Source organism: Pristiophorus japonicus, chromosome 1 (genome assembly GCF_044704955.1).
Source record: "Pristiophorus japonicus isolate sPriJap1 chromosome 1, sPriJap1.hap1, whole genome shotgun sequence".
Classification (NCBI taxonomy): domain Eukaryota; kingdom Metazoa; phylum Chordata; class Chondrichthyes; family Pristiophoridae; genus Pristiophorus; species Pristiophorus japonicus.
This window is the reverse complement of record NC_091977.1, coordinates 264788498-264805991: the sequence shown is the minus strand read 5'-3', so window position 1 is coordinate 264805991 and position 17494 is coordinate 264788498. Positions and strand designations below refer to the sequence as shown.

Here is a 17494-nt window from a genome sequence, read left to right as displayed (position 1 = left end):
TGTTACGGTATATAAAAAGAAAACTCAATATTCCCTAAGCACTTCAGTTCAGAGATAGAAAGTAAAGGCAAAAGTATATACAACAAAACATAATGGTGCCCAATTTGCATATAAAGTCATCATTGCAATCTGAAGTAATACTTGAAGGTGAAGGATAGTCTAGGGAGAGTGATCTTTGTTCAAAACATTTAGTCTGAGTAAAATTTATTTCTGATGATCTGATATAGACGTGGCGTTTCTAACTGGGATGGAGATGCAGAATTCATGTTTCCTTTTGTTGCCAGCTCACTCTGTCACAGTGTGTCCTGGACTGGCTCCCACAGCAAACAACGAGGAAGGGCAGGTTCATCGGCATTCTGTAGCCCTGAGGAAATCGTGCTCCAGGCTGAGAATTTTGCATACCTCACCTATAAAAGTTTCTCAGCATTGGGGCAATAGAATCTTGCAACAGAGTCACTCTGGGACACATCTGATTAGCGACGTTACTATAGTGACACTTCAGCAAGGCCCTTCATACCACTCAGAAAATTCAACTCTCCTCAAGCAGCAAAGAAAAAACTTCTGATTAGATTATTATTTTCTTCAAAAAAATGCAGAATACTTTGAATTAAAATGATCTCCCCCTCCCCTGCCCCCCGCCACCCAGGATTGTCCTTCCCCTTAAATATTGAAAACTGAATTTCAAACCCACTTTATTTCTGACACACAGATTATTTAACGCAGTATATTTAATGCCAGGTATAGCATGGTCACTAAACAGTATGGAAGCAAAGAAAAAAATTCCCACGCTACGAGGTTTAAAACGTATTTGTTTTTTTTATAATGCAATTTATTGCGTACATGTGCAAAGATACGTTTCAGTATATCATACGAACCTATTAAACATGGATTACTGAGTTCATTGATGTGCATTCCAGTAGACACTAACTTCTCACCATCTCATCACGGAAGGCTAGACAACTAATTATTATTCAGATGGAGGTTGCTAGTGACATATTTGGCAAGCTATTCAACCACATCTTAAAATTCTTGACACGGAAGATCTGAGGAATCCAGTAGCAGCAGCTTTATACTTTGCGCTCCCCCCGCTTCCCCCCCCCCCCCCACCCCCCCCCGCTATTGATTCCATAAAGGCCTTGTATTATTTAACGTTTTTTGTCGATGTATTTATTAACTGACTGCTATGGGTAGCTTCCACTGAAATGAAAAACTCAATCAGACGATTATGTGGTAAGATAAATAAAAGGATTGCACAAAAAAAAATGTGCATCAAAAAATTCAAATTATTTCCGTTTCTACAGCCAGATACGTACATCATCTCTACAGCTTAAAAAAAGCTACAGTCTGGAAAAAAATATGAACAAATAAGCAACTTTTTAAATTCACTTCATTGAATGATAAACTTTTGTTAAAAAAGGGAAAGAAGTTTACACAGTTAAAAATGAAGCACAGGTCAGCAGTATATTACAGTACTAAAAAACTAAATCAGTAATTTGAACATTCCCTCCCTCTTAATAATTAGTATGAGCGAATGGTGGAAAGGGGTGATGTTGAAGCAAACGTGTCCAACTAGTTTCTTAAGTCAGGAACTGGCCTTTTCATAACATCTTTGTTCCCTTGCAGGTACAATACTCTCAAGATTCAGCTTTGCAATCCATTATCCACAGTTCTCAGGTAATCCTTTACACAATCACTGTCTTCCACAATAGGTTTTCCTCCACTTCAATCATCATGAGTTGAATCCTCGAGTTACTTGAAAAATCCTTTCGATGCCTCATCAGAAAGGATTCTCCTTTTCTTTTCAAGTTAGGTTATTAAACTGCCAATTCTTGGTCCACCTGGAATTGTTTTTTATTAAATTTCCCCTCCCCCCCCCCACTAATTTATCTTTAGCTAGGAGTAAGTAGTACTTCTCAAGCACATTGTATGGCTCAGAAGAGGCTGTCTGGATCTTAAATGGCCTACTGTAAATCCAAGGTGGATCAGGTTTTACGTTGCATAGTGATCAAAGCTTCCAAGGTACTCCAGTGCAGCTCGATAGCAGAATTGATACTGATCCTGCAGAGAGATAAGGGGAAATGAATTTCCAATAAAAGCCCTGAATACAGTAAATGATGCAGCTAAATTTCAGGTTTAATATGTGAGAGCAATACAGTTCAACATGTGCAGTTCTGTGGAGCAATAGACCGCTCTGGACTAATAGCATTACCAGAATGTCACGCAATCCATGTTTTATCGAAGTAGGGTTCCCTCAGAGATTAAGCATTTCTCTGCTTAAACATTAGCCTTTGACATTAGACAAAAGCCAACAGTCTATATTCCCTTTTTCGTATGATTTGTCATCACCGGTGAGTAATTAAAAATGCATCTTAAAGCACTGTTGAACTTTGGGTTGAGCATTGCTCCATTAAGATTATATGCTGGAGCTGTCTGTAGAACACAGTTGAATGCTCCACGCTTCAATGGGTAATTCAATAAAATGGTAATGGTAGATTGTAATTCTTTGCTAGAAATTGGTCTTTTGATGATAGCGGTATTTTTTTTTGCATTTTTCACCAAAAATACCGCTAATCACTCCGCCATTTTTTAAAGGTCTAAAATTGGGGGGAAAATGTGGCCAGCGGCATAAATCGGCATTGCACGAGGATTCGCGGTGGAAACCGCGGTCCTCGCTAACTTTAGTCCGAGGCCGATTACTGGTAAAAGATAGGCCCTACGAGGGGGGAAAACACAAAAAAAATTGCAAAAAATAAAAACAAAAATCACAAAACATTCACAAGACACTTATCTAGCGAATTGCTGAAAAATAATTAAAAAAAGAAAATTTATCCTACCTTTTTTGCAGGTTTTCATACCTACTGCGGTTTCTGCGGCTGTAATGCAGGCTTTTCTCGGGCAGTTTTTTTCACCCAGAATACGGGTGCACCAAACGGTCAATTTAAAGCGATAGCGCTTTTTTTCGTCTTGCACACTGGCGGTCCACTTTTCAGCGGTATTTCAAAACCACCGGCGCAAGTCATTGGCCAATTTACCTGATCACCTTTTTCCACCAAAAACGGCAAAATATTGCTGAAAAAAACGGGCGCAAGGCGAAACAATTTGCAGCCCTAATGCCAACTTCAGAAAAGTCTAAGCATTTAGATGAAATTTCTTCCTACTATTTTAGAGGTATTAATTCATTTAGTTTAAACAGGTTAATGCCTCCTCTTTAAAAAAAGCAGAGGTGAATTTCAGATGAGCACATTAAGAGGTCGAAATTCGGTCCTGCTGTTTTTGAGGCGGTGTCACCGGCTGTGTGTTGATTTTAATGCCAGACGGTAGGTGCTGCCTCAAACTGCAAAATTCAGTTTTGCTGCCCAAAGATGAGAGAGCAGTGCTAAAAGTGGCGTTGCACACCCATCCGCGGGCGCCAACAGAGCGGCAGTTCAGGAGGCTGACCGAATTTCCCGACAGTTCAAAAAATGAAAAAAAAAAATTGCCGACACTTTCCCTCACCCACACTTCCCTACTGATCCCGTTAATACCTAAATGCAAAAAAAAATAAAATAAACATGAATAATTACCTTGATGCCTGGACGTTACCAGCCAGGGATCACCGATGTCCCACCACCTTTCTCAGGCTGTACAGATTCCGCCGGTAAGACCACCGTACTTACCTAATTTCCCAGCGGTGGCGGCAAGGCAGCATTGTACACTTGATGATGTCACCACGTGGGTGGCGGCCGAGCGCACATCTTGGCGTCGCCCCCACCGCCCAACTAAATTTGCAGTCAACCCAGGAACCCGGTCGTCGCCGACGGTAAGGACTTAGCCGCCCGTTAGCCGCCTCTCTCTGGCAGCAACGGGTGGCATTAAAAAACGAATTTCGACCCCTAAGGATGGGGTCATTTACATGGCATCATTTCAAATCCTGTGTGCTTATCCAAATTCTATTGCATTTCAATGTTTTTAATCTCGTCCTCATTAAGAATAAAATGGCCTTCAAATATTGACTGGGCGTTTGACTAGGAGCATTTATCAAGCCCACTTTCGAAACAGAAACAGCTAGGCACCACCTTTCGAGGTGCTGCTCCACTCCTCTGTACCATGACAGCACACTGCTTACATTATGATACATTACTGTTGGGAACAGTGTTGTGATGTGAAGGGGGCAAGTGGGAAACATGAAGCTATCAGACCTACCCTCCTAATTGTGGGGGGGAATGGGTAACTGAAATTTCCAGCACCTGGCCATCTACAGGCTTCCAATGAACGCGAAAATAAATAGAATCAATTGGGGCGCTACGCAGGCCAATGCTTGGCTAATGACTACTTTCTGGTGAGACGTTAAACCGAAGCCCCGTCTGCTCTCTCAGGTAGATGGACGCAAAGATCCCATGGCACTATTTTAAAGAAGATCAGGGGAGTTATCCCCGGTGTCCTGGCCAATATTTACCACTCAAACATAACAAAAGCAGATTACCTGGTCATTATCACATTGCTGTTTGTGGGAGCTTGTTGTGCGCAACTTGACTACCGCACTTCCCACATTGCAATAGTGACTACACTCCAAAAGTACTTCATTGGCTATAAAGCGCTTTGGGACGTCTGGTGGTCATGAAAGGCGCTTTATAAATGCAAGTCTTTCTTTACTGGACTAATTTAATATTTTTATTTCCACCTTTCATGGATTAAAATCAGTTACATTTTGATATTTAGGTTTAATTGCCTTCATAGAGCTATGAATGTGAAATATTTAAAATGAGACGAGTGTCTTTAGGACAGGGCAGACAGACCACGGTGGCCTTTTCTTGTCCTCTATATTTCTATGTAGATGTTATTCTCCACGTTTCAGTGTACTCCTTTCAGTAACACTGAGAGATTTTCTAGCTCAGGAGATTATGCACTTAATCATCCCCCTCTAATTCAAATTCCCTGGGGGAACTGAAACTCTCTAATTATGTCTGGGGATGGGAGAATAAAACTAGGATGCGTTTATTTGCACTAGCAAAATGCTCTGATTGGCTCTCCATGATCACATGACCTGATTGCTGATTGGTCTCCTTGGAGGATAAGACACACCCAGCAGTTTCTCTGGAATGTGTAATTAGAACCAGCCAGCCTAAGTTCTGAGTGACTTTGCAAAGTGTAATTCGAGCCATTCTGACTGCCGACTCCAGACAAGATAGACTAACCCATCCCAGCCCAAGTTCCTGACCCCACCCCTCCAGCTCATGCTCATGCCCCCCCCAGCCAAAATTCCTACTCCATCCCAGCCCAATTTCATGCACCCCAACCCCCCCAGCCGAAATTCCTGACCCATAGGCATCAGAAATTCAACTGCTCAGACATTTTCAGAACAGAAAAATTGTTCTGTTTTTGCCTAAACTTATTTACTCCCTTTAAAGAGTCTCTTCAGTTCTTTCCAACTGCCAGATGTACTCCTAAGATGCTGATGTGTGTAGTGACAATGCTGTGTCAGTGAAGAATGGAGAAGGACAAACGATGTTTCGTGTAAACACAAAACCACACTGTTCGCTGCCAAGGTCCGATTAAAATTGGCTTCAGCTTCTTTCACTGATAAAGAAAAATAACAAATTCTGGCAGCTCAGACTGTGGAACTGTCATCATTGCCATCACAGATGGAAACCAGGGATTATTATTCAGGATATTAAAATTCAATGCTTTCTCCAAACTCAACACAAACACATTTCAGTTCAACAACCGACTTTCTCTCACACCAAGCTCCAAAGAAAAAAAACTGTGTAATCCAAATGCACAAGTACCACTCAAATGACCTTCATACAGAAAGCAGCCCACATCTCCGAAATCGTGGCCAGATTTATCCACTATTTCAAACAAGGGAAATTAAGGGATCTTTGTTGAGCCTCCCCAACTGCTTTTTAAAGTTGAGATGGCATCTCTTTTATTTATAAATTGCAGCTGTAACAGTTTGTGAGCACATGGACAGCCCTATGGACACACCTTCATATTGGCAGGTTATGGAGGAGGAAGAGGATCAGAGGAGGTGTGCCAGACAAGTGCGAATGTACCTTAGATGCTCCATTCAAATGCGTCACTTTAGCTGCCAGTCACATATAGGGCCATGCCCCTGTATCTGGAGCTGCGCAAAGAGATTTGCCCGAGCAGAATTAAATTTCTGAAGGAGATCATCATAACAGAACAATGCAGATTTCTGCGCTTGACCTGCAGGCCCAATACAGCACAGGGATGGTTCCGTCAGGCACTTTAATGGATGCAGCACGGTTGAACTTTTATGTGGCAGGGTCCTTCCAGATAAGTATGGGAGGCGATGAAAAGAAAGAAAGACTTGTATTTGTATAGCGCCTTTCACGACCACCGGACGTCCCAAAGCACTTTACAGCCAATTAAGTACTTTTTGAAGCGCAGTCTCAATTGCAATGTCGTAAATACCGCAGCCAATTTGCGCACTGCAAGCTCCCACAAAAGCTATGACACTGGGGATAACTCCCCTGCTCTTCTTCTAAAAATGTCATAGGATCTTTTATGTCCACCTGAGATAGCAGACGGGGCCTCGGTTTAACTTCCCATCCAAAATACACCACCTCTGACAGTGCAGCACTCCATCAGCACTGTACTGCAGTGTCAGCCTAGATTTTTGTGGAGTGAGACTCGAACTCACAACCTTCTGACTCAGAGACAAGGGCGCTACCCACTGAGCCATAGCTGACACTGGTCACATTTCCCAACTTTCAGCACACACTGCTATCATGCAGGTCTCTGACATATTATTTGCTACGGCCAGGGATTTCAGCGATTTTCATCTGGAAAGCAACCAGCCGAAAGAAAGAGCCCCCATGTCTACCAGGTGGCAGGATTCCCACAAGCGCAAGACATCATTAACTGCAATTATTTAGCACAGGCCCCTATCCCTAATACAACCCTGTTACTGACTCGTAAAGACTAGCACTCCATGCATGTGAAGGTGGCTTGCAACCACAGGAACAGATTTACACATGTCAAGGCTGATTCCACCATCCTGCAGCACTCAAGGTTGCCAACGCTATTTAAAGGGCCGAGAATATTTTAGACATGGCTTTTAAGGGGCCAAGAATACGCCCGTCATCATGGTTTACGACATCAATGCATCAGCTAAACAAAGATACAGTGTGGGCCAGTTTTCCATCAGGATCATAATGGAACACATTTTCAGAATCCTCAAGTGGCGATTCCAGAGCAAAGACTGCATGCAGTTAAATGGATGAGCAGGCTCTTCGAAGGAATGAAATAATGGGTACAGCAGGAGGGAAAAAGCAGGCATCTAACTTTTCTAACGTTAAATTGGAAGTACTGCTGGCCTAAATTCGACTGGGACCTCCATAATCCTAAGGACCTCCTCGCAGCATTAGAAGAGATTTGTTGACCTCACTAGGTTAGCAAAAGCATGAATGCTTGCAGGTGAATAACAGAGCGGATGAACTGGATCACAGAGCAGCACATGTATACTCCCTGAGCACCAAGTCAAACATTGCCCTTTGAGGTATCGCCCCGTATCCTGTAATTCATGCTAGCATGTTGACGTTTTCATCCTGACGTTCCCTTACACCTAACATGACTACCAGCCATTCCACAGATCCTGACTGTGACAGCAGGATCTGTAGACTGCAACAGCCAATTAACACAATGCATTCCTCCTGCAGAAGGCAGCACACAATGCCAGGGAATGCGAGGCTACTTGCCCATATCTAGCATTTAACAGCCCATGAAGGGAAAGCAATGGCAATAATTGGCCTGGCTCTTGGGAGTGAGATGTGGAGTCTCTGGGCTAGATTTTCTGGTGTTGTCTGCCTCTGTTTTCGCCCCGGAGGGGCGGCAATAACCACATCCAGGCAGGCGGCGAGCATCCAGCGCCACGCCGGGGCTTTCGGGGCCGGTTTCGACGGGGCGCAGACTATTACCACCCGGAAGAGTTGAGCCGGTGTGCAACGTCCCTGGTTGCAACAGTGGCTTGCTTTTTGACTTCCACCCTACCTATACGCCCCACTGGAACCGTCTGTGAAAACGGGGGGGTCCAACCCATACTGGCTGCAGTAATGGGGTAAATAATGTCCACCTCAGGTAAGTGTGATTGTTTTTTCTTTTTTTTTGCGACTTATGTTGTGGTGGCATGGGCAATGTATTGGGAATGTTTTTGGTGTTTTTTTTCAGGTTTGTTTTTCTCCCCCGGCCTCTCTCTCAGCACTCCCAGGCTGACTGTTTAGCTTGGGATTTTCGAATGCTCAGCCAGCCTAGCGCCCTAAGAGAGGTGTGTAACGCCTCCCTTAGCATTCACCCGCACACTCAGGGCCCAGCTGCCCAAATTTGTTGATTGAGGCGCAATCTGTTCTCGGGCATAAACTTTACCGCTCCACTGCCATTACCGTCCCGAAATGAACAATGCCGAAAATCCAGCCCTCTATGTCTTCAGTGGGTTTGTAAGAATGGCTAGCTTTTAAGAGCATAAGAAATAGGAGCAGGAGTAGGCCATATGGCCACTAGAGCCTGCTCTGCCATTCAATAAGATCATGGCTGATCGGATCATGGGCTCAGCTCCACTTCCCTGCCCGTTGTCCATAACCCTTTATTCCCTTATCGCTCAAAAATCTGTCGATCTCCGCCTTAAATATATTCAATGATCCAGCCTCCACAGTTCTCTGGAGCAGAGAATTCCACAGATTTACAATCCTCAGAGAAGAAATTCCTCATCTCAGTTTTAAATGGGTGACCCCTTATTCTAAAATTATTCCCCCTAGTTCTCGATTCCCCCATGAGCGGAAACATCTTCTCTTCATCTACCTTGTCAAGCCCCCTCATTATCTTATATGTCTCAATAAGTTCACCTCTCATTCTTCTAAATCCAATGAATTCAGGCCCAACCTGCTCAACCTTTCTTCATACGTCAACCCCTTCATCTCAGAAATCAACCTAGTGAACCTTCTCTGAACTGCCTCCAATGCAAGTATATCCCTCCTTAAATAAGGAGACCAAAACTGTATGCAGTACTCCAAGTGCGACCTCACCAATACCCCGTATTGCTTCTATGTATTCAATCAGCTCATCAGCTCATCCACAAAGTAGCTGATTAAGATAGAATGGGTCTCAAGCAGACCATCGTTAACGGTACTGTTCATTCCACCAGAGGTTCCAAGTTAGGATCCAACAGAGAACATTTCTGAAGAGTAAGGGCTAGAAATTCGGGCGATGTCTACTGCCTCAAAGTGGGATATTCAGTTGTATCGCCCCAAGAGGAGAGTGGAGCACCAAGGGACGCGTTCCACTGGAGTCATACTTAACACTAAGGAAGGTCGTCATGGTTGTTGGAGGACAATCAACCCAGCTGCAGGAGTTCCTCAGGACAGTGTCCGAGGCTCAAACATCTTCAGCTGCTTCATCAATGACCTTCGCTCCATCATAAGGCCAGAATTGGGGATGTTCGCTGATGATTGCATAGCATTCAGTTCCATTCGCAACTCCTCAGAAAATGAATAAGCCCATGCCCACATGCAGCAAGACCTGGATGACAATCAGGCTTGGGCAGATAAGTGGCATGTAACTTTTGTGCCACACAAGTGCCAGACAATGACCATCTCCAACAAGCGAGAGTCTAATTACCGCACCTTGATATTACCATTGCCAAATCTCCCACCATCAATATCCTGGGAGTCACCAAAGACCAGAAACTGAACTGGACCAGCCAAATAAATACAGTGGCAACAATAGCAGGTCCTGACTCCACAAAGCCTTTGCACCATCAACAAGGCACAAGTCAGGAGTGTGATGGAATACTCTCCACTTGCCTGGATGAGTGCAACTCCAACAACACTCAGAAGCTTGATACCATCCAGGACAATGCAGCCCGCTTGATTGGCACTCCATCCATCACCTTCAACATTCACTCCCTCCACCATCTACAAGATGACCGAGTGTAACGTAACCAACTTTGCTGACGACACAAAGATGGGAAGAAAAGCAATGTGTAAGGAGGACACAAAAAATCTGCAAGAGGACATAGACAGGCTCAGTGAGTGGGTAAAAATATGATAGATGGAGTATAATGTTGGAAAGTGTGAGGTCATGCACTTTGGCAGAAAAAAATCAAAGAGCAAGTTATTATTTAAATGGAAAAAAATTGCAAAGTGCTGCAGTACAGCGGGATCTGGGGGTACTTGTGCATAAAACACAAAAGGTTAGTATGCAGGTACAGCATGTGATCAGGAAGGCCAATGGAATTTTGGCCTTTATTGCAAAGGGGATGGAGTATAAAAGCAAGGAAGTCTTGCTACAGTTATATAGGGTATTGGTGAGGCCACACCTGGAATAGTGCATACAGTTTTGGTTTCCATATTTACGAAAGGATTTACTTGCTTTGGAGGCAGTTCAGAGAAGGTTCACTAGGTTGGTTCCAGAGATGAGGGGGTTGACTTATGAGGAAAGGTTGAGGAGGTTGTGCCTCTGCTCATTGGAATTCAGATGAGAGGTGAGCTTATCGAAATGTATAAGATTATGAGGGGGCTTGACAAGGTGGATGCAGAGAGGATGTTTTCACTGACAGAGGAGACTAGAACTAGGGGGCATAATCTTAGAATAAGGGGCCACCTATTTAAAACTGAGATGAGGAGGAATTTCTTCTCTCGGAGGGTTGTAAATCTATGGAATTCACTGCCTCAGAGAGCTGTGGAAGCTGGGACATTGAATAAGTTTAAGACAGAGATAGACAGTTTCTTAACCGATAAGGGATTAAGGGGTTATGGGGAGCGGGCAGGGAAGTGGACCTGAGTCCATGATCGGATCAGCCATGATCTTATTGAATGGCGGAGCAGGCTCGAGGGGCCGTATGGCCTACTCCTGCTCCTATTTCTTATGTTTATGTTCTTAAAATATATCGCCGTTCCTTCCTTGTCATTGGGTCAGAATCTTGGAACTCTCTCCCTAACAGCACTGTGGGAGAGCCTTCACCACACGGACTGCAGCGGTTCAAGAAAGTGGCTCACCACCACTTCTCGCGAGCAATTATTGCTGGCCTTGCCAGTGAAGTCCACGTCACCGGAATGAATTTTTCAAAAGGCGAACCTGCTTCGATGCCCTTCTCCCCACAAGAATTTTCACCCTAAGCAGAAACATACTTGCAAGGACAGCCATGAGCCTCTGCAGAACATCTGGTGCAGAACATCAGTGTGTGCTCAGTGCATCATGCGATGCACCAGGCACTACTACAAGAATTAAGTGAGATAACTTTGCATTGTGCGGTGAGATCATCTTCTTGCTTCCAAATGTGCACTGTGTACGATGGTGCCGTACCAGAACTCCGTTATTAGTTACATATTGTACTTATATTTACTGTATCGTCTGCACAGAAAGACCAAGATTATGGGCTGGATTTTCCGGTCCTTTGCGCTCCGGGTTTTGCCCCGGAGCAGCGTGAAAGGTAGAGTTCAGGTCTCCTGTTCCCCATCGCGATCCTCCAGTCCGTTTTTGCGGCAGCGCTGAGCAGCGGGAAGAACTGCACCAAGTGTGTAACACCTCTCGTTGCGACAGCGGCATGAGTTTTGACTCCTGCCCGATCTGTCCGCCCGGAATCGCACGTGTGAAATCAGTGCGGCCAGCCATGCCGGCGGCAGTGAGGAAGGTAAAGTGTTGTAAATGTAAATGCGAGTGTTTGTTCTTTTAATTTGTTCAGCGATTTGTGTCGTGGTGGCATGGGCAATGTTTTGGGAATGCTTTTGTGGGTTTTTTTTTTTGAGGTTTCCCTCCCAAACCTCTCTCGGAGCACACATGGCCAGGCAGTTTAGTTCGTGAGTTTCCCATTTTTGCGCCTTGAAAAGTGTACAACGCCTCACTTCGCGCTGTGTGCCCTGGTGCAGGGCCCAGATGGTGAAAATTCCTTACCAAAGCGTAAACTATTCCTGCCCCGCCTCCATTTTCGCCCCAAAAACAGAAAAGCCTAAAATCCAGCCCCAGGTATGGGTTTGTACCAGGACACCACCTCCCCCAGATGCTGAGCTTCTACTCTTAGCTGTGTCATTGTAAGGAGGTGCCGAGTGGAGGCCAGACATGGGGGAAGGAATCAATCAGCTCCCAAGTCACTCTCAAATGTTTCCCAGCAGTTGCTTCAGAAGCCTGGATGAAGAGCACTCACCCAATCTGAGGAAAGTAGGGGAAAAGGTGGGTGAAGAAACATGTGAAAAGGAAAGGTTTGTGCTCTCCCTAAAAATAGTGTTTTTTTTTCTAATATTATTCTAGGGCTGCCACGTTGGAAAACACGAGGTTCGAGTGGCTAAGTTATTCACACACTGAGATAATGATGAATGCATCTATTTTCTGTCAGTGAGTGACCCTCAAATGATCACAACGAAAACAAATCAATTTTTTAATTTAACACTCGGACTGTGCTGCAGACAACACTCACCTTGTAACAAGCAGCAAATATTTATCCGAAACATAAAGGCACACTGGACATTCGCGACTGTCCGAGAGATAGAGAGACATTTTTCAGGTACCTATTTGGATATCTTGCATTACATTGGGGAGTACAGCAACATTTTAATGAGCCAGGCCGCATATTACAAGTGACATCAGTAGCAGTCATGACAAAATGAGAATCCATGTTTTGTTTGCAGATTACTTATTTTATCAAACTATATTGTTTTAATTTTCTGCCTTTTTTTGATTGAATCAAAATCACCGCTTGCCATTTGGAATCAACACAGTAAGGAAAATCCAGTTGAGCAGAATGTCTAATGATAGAGGACAGAGACAAGTTTAATGTTAAGGTTTTTAACCCTCTAGGATTGCCCTGGAGTCTCCAGATAAGAAAGAAAGACTTGCATTTATATAGCGCCTTTCGTGACCTCAGGACGTCAAAGAGCCAATGAAATACTTTTCTATATAGTTACTGTTGCAACGTAGGAATCACGGCAGTCAGTTTGCGTAAAACAAGCTCCCACAAACAGCAACGTGATAATGACCACGTGATAATTAGGCCACAGCTGGAGTATTGCGTGCAGTTCTGGTCACCACATTACAGGAAAGATGTGACTGCACTAGAGAGGGTTCAGAGGAGATTTATGAGGATGTTGCCTGGACTGGAGAATTTTAGCTATGAAGGAAGATTGGATCGGCTGGGTTTGTTTTCTTTGGAACAGAGAAGGCTGAGGGGAGACCTTATTGAGGTGTATAAAATTATGAGGGGCCTAAATAGAGTGGATATGAAGGACCTATTTCCCTTAGCAGAGGGAGTCAACAACCAGGGGGCATAGATTTAAAGTAATTGGGAGGAGGTTTGGAGGGGAGTTGAGGGGAAGTGTTCTGAAACTATGCCCTCTAGTTCTAGATTCCCCCACGAGAGGAAACATCCTCTCTGCATCTACCCTGTCAAACCCCCTCAGAATCTTATACACTTCAATAAGCTCACCTCTCACTCTTCTAAACTCCAATGAGTATAGGCCCAACCTGCTCAATCTTTCTTTATGTCAACACTTTCATTTCAGGATCAACCTCGTGAACCTTCTCTGAACTGTCTCCAATGCAAGCAAGTATATCCCTCTTTAAATAAGGAGACCAAAACTATACGTAGTAGTCCAGGTGTGGTCTCACCAACACCCTGTACAGTTGGAGCAGGGCTTCCCTACTTTTATACTCCGTCCCCCTTGCAATAAAGAAAGAAGGAAACAGAAGGAAAAAAATGACAATTTGATCAGACTTTCGCGTACCCGGCCTCTCTGCTCCCTCCCCACAAATCATGCGCCAAAGAATCTGTTCATTTTTCAATTGCAGTGTAGAATGAGGTGCGCCCCCAGGATGGAGGTGCTGTGCGGCCAGTGGTCGGATGGTGGGGGCAGGGCGGTTGAAGGTCATGTGGCAAAACCTCCGGAAATTTTTCCAAGCAGAGTTGGCAACCCGATCTCAATATAGTTTGTTCATAAGTTAATGATCTGTCGCTAGTGTGTAGTTTGAAGTAGTTGCAATGTCACCTTGCCATGAGACTGCTTGAGACACAACCATGTACTAACCACTAGCAAGAATCAAAAGCTGGCTCCCCACACAGCCACCAGGGGATTCATACACAATTCTCCCAGCTCAATACCAATGAAGATTAGATGAATGCTTTGCAGCAGACCGTCATAAATAAAGAAACCCACTTCCAGTAAGAAATGATTCTGTTTTCCTAAATCACAACACTGAGGGGCCGAAAGTGCCCCCCCGACTGAAAGTAAGCACACCTACCATTTCTGAAGATTTTTCTCCACCCCATGGTTGGGGCCGAGAGTAGAGCGATACTGAGGACTTTAAAAAATGTCATCTCCGAGTGGTATTCAGGTCGGCTGCAGGGCGGAAGTGCGTGTGGAGTGGGTCGGATGCCGGTATGTGTCATCAGCACCACACCGAAGCATCACAACAGTTAAATGGGAGGGCCACTGTGAGCTCTGCATGAGGTTTAGTTAGGCCCACTGGGCCATCAGGGAGGGTTTCGGCCAGGCCAGCGGACCGGTACCCAAGAAGGGGTACCAGGCTGCCTGTTGGCGGCCCGGCCGAACCCGTGGCCACCATTATCGGGCCGACCTCTTAGGCAGTAATAGAACTTCGGGCCCAATTTTGGCCATGACTTGCTCCAATTCTTTTGGAGTAAGTTGGTTTTTCTGGCGTAAGTTAAAAACCGTCATTTTCCCCAATAAACTTGCTCCAGAGTAACTCAGTTAGGTACGATTTTTTTTAGTTGAGTTTTTTTTCAAAAGGGGGCGTTCCCAGCCACTTATGCCGGTTTTGGCCATTTATGCCACTTTGGCCAGTTAAAACTTACTCCAAATCGACTTAGGTCAGCGTATGTGGCCAGCTCTGAAAAACATTGCGGGCAGTTAAGAATTATGAGCAGGTTAGTAGTGCATTTAAAGCACCAAGGCTTACAAAGCACTAAACAAACCACAAAAAGTAATAAGCAATCAATAACAAATAAAAAATAAAAGTCTTATCTTTATGCCAGAAACAAGTTTTTTTTTAAATCCCCCCCCCACCCCCGCAATCAAAACTCTCCTCCTCCCCCCCAATCAAAACTCTCCTCCTCCCCCCCAATCAAAACTCTCCTCCTCCCCCCCAATCAAAACTCTCCTCCTCCTCCCCCCCAATCAAAACTCTGCTCACAAAACAAAGCACAACCATCAATAAATAAGGAATAAAACTCAAGTCCCACCTCGGCCCGGGAAGCCAGCGGGCCGGCAGGTGTGGGAGGCCACTCGGCCGGGGATAGAGGATGCGAGCATCAGGTCCTGCTCACAGTCCGCAGGACACGCTGGGAGGGCGAGGAGCATGCACGCAGACTCCACTGCGCATGCGTGCAGCTGGCGGCAGTGTTTTCTGCGCTGGGCTGGTGCTCCGCCCCCCCCACTGCACTATGTACGTCACGCTGGGACACCGGAGACTCGGCAGAGCGGGCAGTATAGGGCCACTTTTTTTCGGCGCTGTATCCAGCGCGCAAAGTGGTCGCATTTAGGGTAAGTGCGCTGAAAAAAGGGGTTGGGGAAAATTGGGCCCTTAAGGAGGGCGGCAATTTCTACCCCCGAAAACCTCACCCACTACCACCCCAGAAAATACCTGAATGTGGTTCCAGCCAGGGATGTGTGCCACTTGACACCAGCCACCACCACAATGGAAGCAAGTGGTAGGTGATGAAAAAGGTCATGGGCCTGTTCATCGTCAAGCAGAGTATTTGGTTAACTGAGCTACAGAATTTGTCACTCTTTATTATTAAAAACAGTAGTGTTGCTAACCTGGGAGTGGTCCAAATTTAGTTAAGTTGGAGAATTTGTGAATAAATTCAAAACAGAATAATTTGGGCCATCTCCAATTTTCGAGTCCGTTCAGCATTCAACTGCAGTGATGGGCTGTGCAATTGGTCCCTGCACACTTAACTTACTTATCATACTTCATACTTCCACCTCCGTAACATCCCCCGTCTCTGCCTTGCCTCAGCTCATCAGCTGCTGAAGCCCTCACCCATGCCTTTCTAACCTCTAGACTTGACTATTTCAATGGACTCTTGGCTGGCCTCCCACATTCTACCCTACGTAAACTAGAGGTGATCCAAAACTCAGCTGCAAGTAGCTCGCACCAAGTAGCGCTCACCCATCAGCCTTGTGCTCGCTGACCTACATTGGCTACCGGTTAAGCAACGCATCGATTTCAAAATTCTCATCCTTATTTTCAAATCCCTCCATGGCCTCACCCCTCCCTATCTCTGTAATCTCCTACAGCCCCACAACCTCCTGTGCTCCTCTAATTCTGCCTCCTGAGCATCCCTGATTATAATCGCTCAACCATTGTTGGCCCTGCCTTCTGTTGCCTAGGCCCCAAGCTCTGGAACTCCCTGCCTAAACCTTTCCGCCTCTCTTTCTCCTTCAAGATGCTCCTTAAAACATACCTCTTTGACCATCTGCGCTAATTTCTACTTATGCGGCTCAGTGTCATATTTTTATCGCATAATACTCCTGTGAAGCTCCTTGGGATGTTTCACTATGTTAAAGGCGCTGTATAAATACAAGTTATTGTTATTCACTCAGATTTTTGCCCACATATTGTTGTTTTACTGCCTCTCTTTAGTCACACTATCACACAAACCATTCCCCAGCCCCTTCCCTGTGACTCCGCCAATGTTGCTCTTGAGCTGGTCACTGGGAGGTACATGGATGAGGTGTAGCACTAATCAGCTGATATTCCAAATCGGTCGACAGCTGTTGGTGCAGACTCGTTATGACAACACAGAAACCTGAAAACCAGCCTCCTTCCATTACGTGACACTTCAGCTGCGTCAATGTTGCATGAGACCTGGGAAACGGCACTGGCTTCCAACACCTCAGGACGTACAAAGCCTTCTGGAACGTTCGAGTTTAATAGCCAGAATTCACTAAAGCTGATGGCTGGAAAGAGCCACTTTCACAAGGTTTATCAGCCACTTGCCTCATCAAATGCTGGCAATTATCATGTGGACTGTAGCTGGTGGTGCAATACCTGTGTGTCGGAACCCAGCACACATCTCATGCAACACAAAAGGAGTTTTACTCAACTCCTTTCACATCTCATTTATAAATCACTGTCTATTTGCCTTAACGTTTTTCTTGAAATGATCCATCGTAAGGGATTGTGATCAGTCAAGTTATAGCTGTTTAAATGGAGAACCCATTCGCTTATGGGAAATTAGAATACAGAAAAGACAGACTTCATTTATATAGCGCCTTTCATGAACACCGGACGTATGAAAATGCATTACAGCCAATGAAGTACTTTTTTTTTTGAAATGTAATCGCTGTTGTAATGTAGTAAACGTGGCAGCCAAGTTGTGCACAACAAGCTCCCACAAACAGCAATGTGACAATGACCAGATAATCTGTTTTTTTGTTATGTTGATTAAGGGATAAGTATTGGCCAGGACACCGGGGATAACACCCCTGCAATCCATCGTAAGGGATTGTGATCAGTCAAGTTATAGCTGTTTAAATGGAGAACC

The 17494-nt window shown here is 44.9% G+C and overlaps 1 protein-coding gene across 10 annotated transcripts in view; it reads right to left on the bottom strand.

Annotated features, from left to right (window-relative positions):
- Positions 1-1138: 1138 nt before the first annotated feature.
- Positions 1139-17494, bottom strand: part of LOC139270224 (receptor-type tyrosine-protein phosphatase delta-like) — a 2930110-nt gene continuing 2913754 nt past the window's right edge. For all 10 annotated transcript variants that reach the window (XM_070888421.1, XM_070888423.1, XM_070888432.1 and 7 more), the window contains one exon: positions 1139-2058. In XM_070888421.1, coding sequence (XP_070744522.1) covers positions 1990-2058 — 69 coding nt within the window. In that variant the 3' untranslated portion in view covers positions 1139-1989. The remainder of the gene's footprint in view (positions 2059-17494) is intronic.